Raw genomic sequence first — 11,749 nt, forward strand, 5'->3', positions numbered from 1 at the left:
TGTTGTTACTTTTTTTTGTTTAATTACAATAAAAAGGATAAGATCCTTTATTACATGCTGTACCTGCACACTAAATGTTTTGTAACACATGCACCAGAACACAAATCCATCCGCAGTTGGGAATTCTCCATTTATGGAATAATTGCTTTTCTCCTGCCAAATTGAACAACTTCACATTTTCCCACATTACACTTCATATGCCATGTTTTTTGCCCACTCACTCAACCTATTTCTGTAACTTCCATATATCTTCTTCACAACATAGCAAGACAGAAGAAAAGTATCATTTGCGAAATTAACTACCACGCCTTTGCTCCCCTCATCCAAGTAATCAACTCAATTTGTGAAAAGTGGAGATTTCAGCACAGACCCCCATAGAACTTCACACATTACATCCTGTCAATCCAACAAAAACTCATACACATACTATTTTCTGCCAGCCAATCTTCTGTTCATGATAATGTTATCTCCCATAAAATGAGTATTTATTTTTTACAATATCCTTGATGTGGCATCTTCTGAAATGCCTTCTGGGAGTACAAGTATAATGTCTACAGGCTCCCCTTTATCCGCAACACGTTTACTCCTTCAAAACACTTATTATTTAACCATGATTTCCCTTTAAGGCAGTTGGAAAAAGTTATCATGGTTTTAAGATTTAAGTGCACAGCTATATTTTCTACATCTTCCACATGACAAATCATATTAATTAGTGTTTCAGTCATATGACAGTTCAATTTCCATTTCACTCTGTAGTCTCAAAATTGAAAATCAGAAATGAATATGGCAAGTGTTGCTAGCCTGATCAGTGCCTTCTGAATGTAAATTGAAAGTCTCTGCATTCTCACACAGTTCTAGCTCCGTTTCTGTGTAGCTACATTTTACAAGGAAAGATAAATCATCATTTTCTCCCTGCCTGAGATGGTTGTTCGCATGAGTCAGAGTTCCTTTCTTCTTGCTGAAGGATGGCCCCTCCCTCTCCAGACTGACCTGCAAGGAGTTGTCCTTGGGTGAGCAGAATGACTGAAAGTTGCCTGATCCTGGGCATTTCACAATCCACATAGGTATATTGTCTGTATGCCATGCTATATTTTTAAAAAGTAAAAACATCTCCTATCTTCATGCATTTATGGATAAATCTCTTAAAAAAGTGATGCACACAAGTTCACAAATTCTCCAGAGGACTGTCTGAACAGTTCCTGTTGATTAAGTCAGTACAACCACACACACAGATCCTGTAAAGTACAAATCAATGTGTTATTTAGCAGCTGCCACAGCATCCCAAACCATCCTCCACTTTAGTACCACTTCCACCACTCCCTCTCACTGGTACAAAATGACTGGTACATACTTTAGCTACAAAAGCAGATTGAAGGATAGAAATCCTGGAATGTGTAACTTACCTCCTGACTCCCCAGAGCTTGTCCACCATTTCTAAGGCACCAGTCAGGATTAGAACATAGAACATACAGCACAGATAGGCCCTTCAGCCCACGATATTGTGCTGAACATTTGTCCTAGCTTAAGCATCTATCCATGTACCTATCCAATTGCCACTTAAAGGTCACCAATGATTCTGACTCTGCCACTCCCACAGGCAGCGCATTCCATGCCCCCACCACACTCTAGATAAAAAGCCTACCCCTGACATCCCCCCCATACCTTCCAGCCTTCACCTTAAATTTATGTCCCCTTGTAACACTCTGTTGTACCTCGGGAAAAAGTCTCTGACTGTCTACTCTATCTATTCCCCTGATCATCTTATAAACCTCTATTGAGTCACCCCTCATCCTTCGCTGTTCCAATGAGAAAAGGCCTAGCACTGTCAACCTATCCTCGTACGATCTATTCTCCATTCCAGGCAACATCCTGGTAAATCTCCTCTGCACCCTTTCCAAAGCTTCCACATTTTTCCAAAAGTGTGATGGAATCTCCAAAAACACTCAAAAAGCTTGACGCCAATCAGGACAAAGTAACTTCTTGACTGATATCATATCCACATTAATTCACTCTCCACCTTCCTGACACTCTATAGCAGCAGTACACTACATGCTAGATGCACTGCAGAGATTCACCAAGACTCCTCGACAGCACGTTCCAAACCAATGGCCACTAACATCTAAAAAGAATAAGGGCAGCAGATACATGGGACCACCACCTCCCCTCCCAGCCTCCTGACTTGAAAATATATCACTGTTCCTTCAGTTTCACTGGATCAATACCTTGGAATTCCCACCCTAATGGCATTATTGGTCTACCGACACCAAATGCAGCAGTTTAAGGCAGATCACACTATCTTCAAAGATAATGGGAGATTGGTAATAAATGCCAGCTGAGGCATTGACATTTACATCCCAACAATGAAAAAAAGGGTAAAATCCTCTTTTCTTTTTAAGACTCCAAAAATCCTGATAATGTTCTAGTCAATTTCAAGACATGTAGGCTTGAGTTCATGTCATGGAGAAAGTGAGGACTGCAGGTGCTGGAGATCAGAGCTGAAAATGTGTTGCTGGAAAAGCACTCCATAGATGCTGCCTGACCTGCTGCACTTTTCCAGCAACACATTTTCAGCAGTTGAGTTCATGTCATACCATTCTCAGCTAGATGAAAGAGATGCTGTACGACTCTTTTGTGATGCAGTGATGGTGTCCTGACCCCTGGACCAGAAGGCCTGACTTCAAGTCCCACCTGCTCCAGAAAGGTGTAATAATAGCTCTGAACAGGTTGATTAGAGAAATACATGTTGTCCAAATAGCTGAAGTTTTGGCCTCCATCCAAGTGAAATCGCACTGAAAGGAATGGGCAAGATGCACTAAATTCCAATATTGACTTTGATGCAAGGTCATCCTTTTACATACCTGACAAGTGATGTACTCAGGAAGTTGACACAGTGAAATACAGTCCATACATGCTAAGCTAACTTTTTACGATAGATATGACATCACTTACAATGGCATTATTCATCCTCATTGTCAATATGACACTTGAAACCTTTCACGTTGTTGATACATTGGGGTATCAGCATGCACAGATGTACTACAACAACCACAAAGTTTTAAAAAAGAAAACGGTCAGCTGCAACACCAAAGATTCCAGCTGCAACATCAATCTCATTCGGTTTGGTCTCAGCCAATCAAAGCAGTCTCAGCAGGAAGCGTCAGATGATGGCCCCATTAATAAGACCATTATCAGCACATGGCCTCAATGCTTCCAATACGTTCCTCAGCTAATCTGATCATTCAGAAACAAAAGCATTTTAGAGTTTAATCAAAAGGTGAATCCATGGTAATTTCACAAGCTGCAAGTTCTATATGATCTGTCATATAGAGATCACATGGCACTGAATAAAATGTTTAGTTCATGAATCCATTTGGCCTACCATAAATAAAAGGGCATTAATCAACTAATCAAGTTATATCAATTATGTCAACTCCACCAACTTCAACAGTTAAGAAAATCCCCCCTTTCACACCAAATTTCTAGGCCAGTGTTAAGGGCCCGAACAGACCCCCTCAAAATATTGAGAAGGTAGCCTACACCCTAACTTTCTTATTCTAAAGACAAATGTAACATGTGTTCCTGATGCAATGTGATTGGTTAAACTACTCAGTGTTAAGCAAAACACTATTTAAAACAATATATTTAAAGTACAAAAGAAAGCACTTAGAATAATTTATCTCTATTGGAAAACTTAACAGAATATTGGGTACAGTAACTATTACTAATTTAATGTTCCAATATAATAACATCTATGTCACTCCCTCTGACAAAAACAGATTTTGTCTCACATGGAATCTAGCAACTTGGGAAGAGAGCTCCAGCTTTTGACTGTAATCAAGAGAAGAAAAATAGTGTCTACTTCAAGCCCCCTGTCACACACCTCCTTCTGGAATGTGCCTATGCAGAGGAAGTCTGGAGAGGAATGCAGTGGTGTTTGTCGAGGTTCGTCCCGACCAGTGCCGTGACGCAGGTCTCTGTGCTCGACGGCCTGTTCCCAGGGATGAACATCAACTGTGCCTGGAGGATCATCAACTCGGTGAAGGACGCTCTCTGGGCGGTCCGAAACCTGTTGATCTTCCACCTGAAGGGGTTGATCCCGACTGAGTGTTGCAGACTGGCACATTCCAAGGTCCAGGACTACGTGTTGAGGGACGCGCTGAAGCTTGGGGCAGCTACCGCCAAGGCGTGGTGGGGAAAGACCACTGTTTAACATCTTCCTGCCTAAATAAGAACAGGGGGCCCATGCAATTGTTTGGGCTCTGCTGATGCCACAGCTAAATATATGGGCATATGAGTGAGAAATGCACAGACCTGTATATAACAATGATAATTTCTGATCTGTGTATGTAAATGTTGACATATGTCTGGCATGACCAAATGTACAGACCATCAAATTATTTTATGATTATTTTACGAATAAAGTATATTTTTGTAATTAAAAAAAGTCTACTTCAAGCCCCCAGTAGCAACTGCTTAAAGCTAAACCTAATTTTTTAAAAAACTACAAATCTTAGTTTGAGAGATCTGGCCACACCTACCCAGGCTGCTTCTGTTGGTTCAATTTTTAAAACAATTCTTCAAGGCCTCTCAAAATGGTTTACTGTAGTGTTTTTTTCTAGATTGCTCATCACTTCTGCCTTAAACACTCTTCAAAAGAAAAAAAAAACAACCAGGACAAAATAAGGTAGGAGCAAATTACTGCCGATGCTGGACAAAATGACCTCTTAAAGCCACAGCATCACAACAATCACAGGCAAACAAAATGAAAGTCCTCAACAAGCTTATAGTCACTGAAATCATGTTCCTCATCTGCTTAATTTTTCTTTTAACTTATAACATGCATTTGATTATTTCACTGTCACTTTCTCAATCCCCTTCAATACTTAACTTCCCTTGCCTTGGTATGCCCCAGACCAAATTATCCCCCTTTCTTCCCCTGTGTGCTCTGATGGAGTTAAAATGATCAACATGCTTTGCCTGATTTGACTGGAGAAAATGTTGAAAACATCCTTCTAATTGTGTGCCTCATAGTTGCTGTGTACTTTTCCTCTTTTCCAGAATATTTGTGGTGCAGAACATTGAAAATAGTAATCTACTCCTCCTAGCAACTGAAGCATACTGTGACTGCAGCATCTTCCCACCAGTCACGCTGGAACCAAATGAAGTGAAATATATCCTTTATAAAAACATATACCGCAACAATGTTACATAAAATTTAAACTGGCAAAAGCACAAGGGAGGGGTTTGGAATCTGTGTCCACCTGTGGTAAACCAAATTGATCACATTTTTGGCCTTGTTCTTCCATTAATAAGAAATCAAAAAATTCCTTACTCTTTATTTGTAATAAAGGAAAAGGTCAGTTGACAGCTTATGGACCTCCTTAATAGGTATACTCTTGCCTGAACTTTGACCTTCCCTTTATTAGCCCTCCACATCTGAAATAAATGAAGTAGAATACTGGTATAGGATCTTGGGATCCTGTGGCATTGTTGTAATGCCCCTACCTCCGGACCAGGACGCCCAGTTTCAAGTCCCACACACTCCAGAGGCATGTCATAACATCTGCCTGAATAAGGTGGTTGGAAAATTAATAAAAATGGTCGAGTTCTGTGTAAAAAGTATAGGATCATAAGACTGTTATGGTGCAGTGGTGGTGCACCAACAGATGGACAAGGAGACCAGGGTTCAATTTCCAGATAGAGATACATAATAATATCACTAAACATGTTGATTAATTTTTTAAGGAAGTACATGTAGGGTCATGTGGTAGAGACCTAGTATCCTCTGTGCTAGAACGCCAGGGTTCTCGTCTGTCCCACTTGCCATACAGATATGTCAAAACATGTTTGAATAGGATGGTTGTTTTCAAAAAGACATGCCTTTGACAAGTACTGCATCAGAAAATTAATAATTGTGACTACAGTTATAAATTTACCAGATGAGCTAATTGTGAATTAAATGAGTTTTCACTGGAGTCACTTTAGTTTACTTTACTTTAGACCTCTCAGGAGGTAATTCTTTAAATGGCTAGTGGAGACAATTCTTTAATAGCTGTGTGTCCCATGTCCTGACACAAAGGCAAAGAAAATCTACAAGATCTTCTTCTCCTTTTGCACATCTGCATTTCAAATGGTCTGGGAGGCAGAAGAATAGATTAAGCAAAAGCCTACCTGATACAGGCCAGAATAACATACTTTATTATAATAAGACTTTTGTTTGGTCAACACCAGATGTAAATCCAATCTCAAAATAATTTCTAAAATTCTTTTAAAATTACCATGTCTGAAAACAAAAAGGTATGTTCAAGTTTATAATTGCTGAGTACAATCAGTGGTCAGATTTTTCAAGAAACTATATGAAGGTTCAAGAGGACAAAAGCCATTTATTCAGTGTTCATTTTCTATTCACACTTAAATTCTCAGGAGTTACTTTGTTATTTTGTTGTTTCCCTTCCACTAGCACCATTCCTTGTACCACAAAAACGTTTTCAATTAAAAAGCTTCAATAAAATGCAACTGTATCGACATAGAGAGATGGCTAGACCTAGTCTTAACGGATAATATTAAAGGAACACTTACAGGTGAACTAATGGCACTACTTGAATATGCAAATTCTTAACTAATCTTAATTTAGGGTGGCTCTTCAGAATTACATAAATGTCAGTTCATCACACCTTGGCTAAACCTGCATAAAAAAAGTTATGATCACAAAATTCAATTTGTCCACATGTCTCAAAATATTACTAACTGTATTTGAAGGCACTGACCCTGGCAACAGGGTCCAGCACTGTGGAGAGCCTTTTCACAGAGAAATGTCAGCTACGACGAGGAAACAGTGACACACCAGCCATCTGTCAACTCCAGCTAGTCTCTACTTCTTTCTAGGTAGAGTCCAATGTTAATCTATCATGATAGTAACATGCAGTAGCACAAGACAACGTTGCAACACATGAACATCTGCTGCAGGTTGCACATTTCACTGACGTCTGAGATTTATATTTACCAATTCTACAGTAGAGAGCTCAATGTTGTCAAAAGAGGTGACTAATAATCTTCATTAATTACACAATCTTTCCTTGACCCCTGTGTAAATAATGCATCAGTGAAGTGTGAACGTATGCGAACCCAAAAGTTAAGGCGTCGACCCAATGCATGCCATGCATTCCATCCGGAGGTAAAATGCAATTCAAGACAAACTCTGCTGTACCACAAAAAATCCACTTGCGAAAACTACTAGGAAGTGAAATGATGCTATAATCTTACAGTTGTTTCTTTAGTATAAGGTTTTAATATCACAGTTTCACTATCATTGAAAGTAGTGCATGATAAACACCTAAATTTTGCATAATTTGTTTTTGAAAATGTGAGGATATTCAGAGGATCAATAAGTTGGTGCATTAGAAACAATAAAATGGTAGCATACCATTTTATTGTTTCTAATAAATTTCCTTTCCTCCGTCAGTTCCTTGGCACATTGTGCTTTAATCTTTCTCTAAAGATCAAGCTCACGCAGTAGAATGATAGGTCATACCTCCCTGAGACCAAGAGCAGTCTGAATGGTGTCACTTCAATGTCAGTTACAACCTGAAGTTCTTATTTTTTTACATATATGCATTGACCAAGAGATGGCAGAATATTGACAGGGAAACAAGTGATTCATTCCATGCCTGCTAAACTACCAATTTCTTTTTACATATCAATGTCATTGAGATTGTCTTGGCTGAGGGTCTAAATTGGCTTGAATAATATTTCATGACTGAATAAACTGGCAGTGTTCACTGTTTTGATTTGTGAATGCCACATAGTCAGTTGGGTAAGGTGCTGACATTGTGCACAGATCTGACACTCAGCATCTTCTGAAGCAAATTCTAAGAGCAGAAGAAAGGGTCTTAAATAGACGTTTTAATGACGATTTATATTCTCTCCACAGGAAAATGCAGAGGAGTGTGGAGGAGCATCAGGGATTTCTCTGGCTGGAATGCTGCTTCTACTTAATGTGGGCGTAGCTGTTGCTGTTTTACAATGATGACACCATAGTGTTGACCAACATGCAACGCACTATTTTAGAAGCTTTTCTGACAGATGCACAGAAGGCAATCATTCAGGCCTATTTCTATTGAATTGTTAGCAAACATATGCAATTGGACAACAAGGCAGGCTAAGATTAGAAAAGAACTTGCTCAGATAGACTTCAAACTGTTCACCAAAGTATTTTTCCCCCTCTTACATTCAAAATAGTATAATTGAAGAAACAACATGAAGGCTGTAATGCCATGAAGTAACAATCTCAACAAATGGTTCTAATTAGTGAAAATTAAACTTAATCAATTTCTTCTCCTGGATGGACTCCTAATTGTTGTTGGTCAATGATGATATGGTCTGCTTGATAAGTGGCTGGTGCTACTTCTGGAGTCTGTTAGAGTGTAAATTCTTTTGTGAAGTTACCACAAGTTGTTCTTCCAGTAGTGCAGCTTAAACCTGGAAAATTCCCCTTTGCTACCTGGTTATTTGGTTTGAGAAAATTTATGTGAAATCTTCACTTGCTAAGAATGTCATGCTTTCCACAGAATAAATTCTTTTTTATATAATAGTGTTTTCAACACTGAGGAAATGGAGGTAACGCTCCACTTAGCATGGCACAGTTTAGAAACTCATTTAAAGAAAAAAAAGTTATATTTATGAATCTGAGTTAACAAGGTTCTGCCAAAACATCTGTCTATTACAAAGAGATATCACATGCTGAAAACAGTCAGGATCAGTCACAGATTTTCAGACAGTGTGGCATTACCACAGAAGGAAGTTGTTCATTTGTGTTATTGGATGCTTGTAAATTGCAGGAGCTCTGTCCCATTGAGCAGTGTGCAAACATACCTGTATCAATGTCAATTCCAGAAGTGCAATCACATTACTAATATTTCTTTAAGAATCAATCAATCAATTCAGCAGGGAACAGGATTTTCGTTTTGCTGAAGTGGAACCATCGTACATGGTACTTCTATGTAGCAACCTGCATTCTCATTGCTTAAAACACTTCTGCTGCCAAAGCAGACTGCTTGGCACTTACTCGCAATTCTATCTGTGATTAACTGTCAGCAGCAGCTTCTCCATCTCAAAGCAAATACATCTCACTATGGGAAGTAAATCTGCAACCTGAAATTGTGCTGATTACTTACTTCATGGTCTAAGACTCAGCATTCTAATGTCCAGTGATTAATCTAATAATGTATGTTTTGCTTTATAATCTTTTTCCATACAAAACAATGCAAGTTGATTTCCATTGTAAACCACATCCATGATTACACCTTTATTCAAGTTTGTAAATGACAATTATTTCTCCCTCAACCAGTAGCCATAAAAACATGGCTTATGGTCATATTGTTTTTTGTAGGATTCTATTGTGCGCAAGATGGCTTTCATCTTGATCCATGCAACAACAGTAAGTGCACAATATAACTTGGCTTTTAAATCTGAAATAACCTCATGGGAAACAAACAAAGGAAAAAGTCCAGTTGTGTAATGGAACTGAATGAATGCATACAATTGAAAAGGTCATAGATGCTAAAAACAAATTCTCAACTTATATACAAGAGAAGATATAGGAACAGAATTCGACCATACAGCTTATACAGTCTGCTCCACTATTCGATCATGGCTGATATGTTTCTCAATCCCATTGTCCTGCCTTCTCCCTGTAACCTTTGAACCTCTTACTAATCAAGAACCTATTTATCTCTACGTATCAGCAATACAATCCTCAAAAATATGATACGCCCATCCCAAAAGGCAAAAAAAGCTTTCCAGAAAGCTGTGGCAATTTGAGTTGTAATGATAATAGTAAATATGGTCTACTGAATTTCAGCATCCATCATCTTATTGTTATCCCTGAGACCTTCCCTGAATGGAAATGGTTTATCAACTAAAATAGCCGTTTTTGAGGCAAGATGAAGATAATGGAGCCAGACTCTAGCATACACAGTGAATTATATTTCAAATAGCTGCTTTTAAGCAGCAGAGTAAAAAGGAAGGAAAATAAATTTGTGGCAATTGGAACTGGAACTTTTCCTCTCATTGCTTACATTTTTCATCATCTCTGAAACCAATGATTATTCAAAATCAACTTAGGGAAATAAGCATTCACCAATAACAAAGACATCTACAGATTCTACTACTGCTGAGACTATGATAGTATTAAGTTAAGACTATAACACTTTGCTAAATGATAAATTGCTCTTCCTATTTGTACAACTGTTACAAACTTGTGTTTGCATGTACACGGTTGCATTTTTCCCAGGGTTAATAGATACTAAAAAAACCCTTTATTTCATTAATGAGAACCTTGATCATTGGCTCCTTCGGTTTCTAAAAAAAAACTACATTTTAATTAAATTGTGATAGCTGTGCAGTAAAAAGAATAAATATTTGTTTCAGCCAACTGAGAGGAGGTTAAAAGAGAGGAGAGCCATTGCAACCTCCTCAAAAATTTAAGGACTCAGCTGGGACGTTCTCACAGGCAAGCAACAGAACGAAGGTGGGGAAATAAATTGTTACTTCAAGAGCTGCAATAAGATTTATTTGAGTTTCTAATATTAAAAGTGCCAAGTTGTGAACATTATACATTAATGCTTTCTTAGAAAGAAATAACATATAAAAAACTAAAACTTTATCCTTGGAAGAATAGAGTATGTAGAGATGGCAATTTATCTGAAAGCCAGAAAAGCAAAAATTGCAAAATATTTAGATGTCTAGATGTAGAAACGGAGGATAGTGAAACAGATATATTATAACAGAATCAGAAGTTAGAATTAGAATTCCAGCAGAAAAAAGGAAATGGTACACCAGGATTGAGAAAGAGAGCGTGAGGGAAAGGAGCAAGAAACAGAAAAGAACAAGAAGGGGAAGAAGAGAGAAAGGCAAAGACCCAACGAAGTTCTAATTGAAAATAACTCAAGCTGAAAAGAGGGACTAAAATCAAACTTAAAGGCTGAGGTACTCAAGATTGAAATTTAATCCTCAAGTTTAATGAGGAAGCTTTGAATGCTGCCTTCAACTCTTTTGAAAGATCACCGCGGTATCAAAAAGAATCAGGAGCAGAGCTGGGCCAGTATCTAAAGATAACAGCAAGAAACAACAATAAACGGTGACAGGCCAGGAGTGGGGTTGGGAGGTGGTGGTGGAGTGGGGCAGTCAACTGTTATGACATACCTCATGAGCAGGGGATTTCCTGGCCCAGAAGTAGGGACAGTATGACCATATCACAGGAGCCCCAGAAGGAACAAGTTCCTGCCTTCAAGGACATTTGTGAACTGGATGTTCCTTCCGAATATTGACAATGTTTGCATGCTTATTATTATTCTCTTAATTCCAGATATGGAATTCAAAATCCACCATCTGTTATATTATCGAAGCAATCTGTTCAGATATGGTCATTACTGTATGTGCTTCTAGAGCAAGTGGGGATTGAACCCAGGCCTCCTGGCTCAGAGTTAAGGACATTACTACTGTGCCACAAGAGCCCCCCAGTGCCCTGTTTTTAAGTTTTGTTTACTTATATCCAAAAGTGCTATCAAATACAACCGAATACCTGTTCCCACCACCAAATCACCTGTAGCAATTAACTAGCACCAATAAAATCACTGGTTGTACAATTTATTAAATTTACATCCAAAGCCAGTTACAGCCAATAAAGACCAAAGGTGAGGAAGAGGTACAGGAGGGGGAAAGAGGGGCCCAATTCCCTCTACTCACTTGG

General features: G+C 38.6%; 1 protein-coding gene across 1 annotated transcript in view; it reads left to right on the plus strand.

The window, feature by feature from the left end:
- LOC132825070 (voltage-dependent calcium channel subunit alpha-2/delta-4-like) overlaps positions 1-8,026 on the plus strand; it is a 477,734-nt gene extending 469,708 nt beyond the window's left edge. The window contains exons 36-38 of the mRNA XM_060840078.1: positions 5,059-5,171; positions 7,092-7,174; positions 7,931-8,026. Coding sequence (XP_060696061.1) covers positions 5,059-5,171; positions 7,092-7,174; positions 7,931-8,026 — 292 coding nt within the window. The remainder of the gene's footprint in view (positions 1-5,058; positions 5,172-7,091; positions 7,175-7,930) is intronic.
- The last annotated feature ends 3,723 nt before the right edge of the window (positions 8,027-11,749 follow it).

This window comes from Hemiscyllium ocellatum, chromosome 19 (genome assembly GCF_020745735.1).
Source record: "Hemiscyllium ocellatum isolate sHemOce1 chromosome 19, sHemOce1.pat.X.cur, whole genome shotgun sequence".
In the NCBI taxonomy this organism is placed as follows: Eukaryota; Metazoa; Chordata; class Chondrichthyes; order Orectolobiformes; family Hemiscylliidae; genus Hemiscyllium; species Hemiscyllium ocellatum.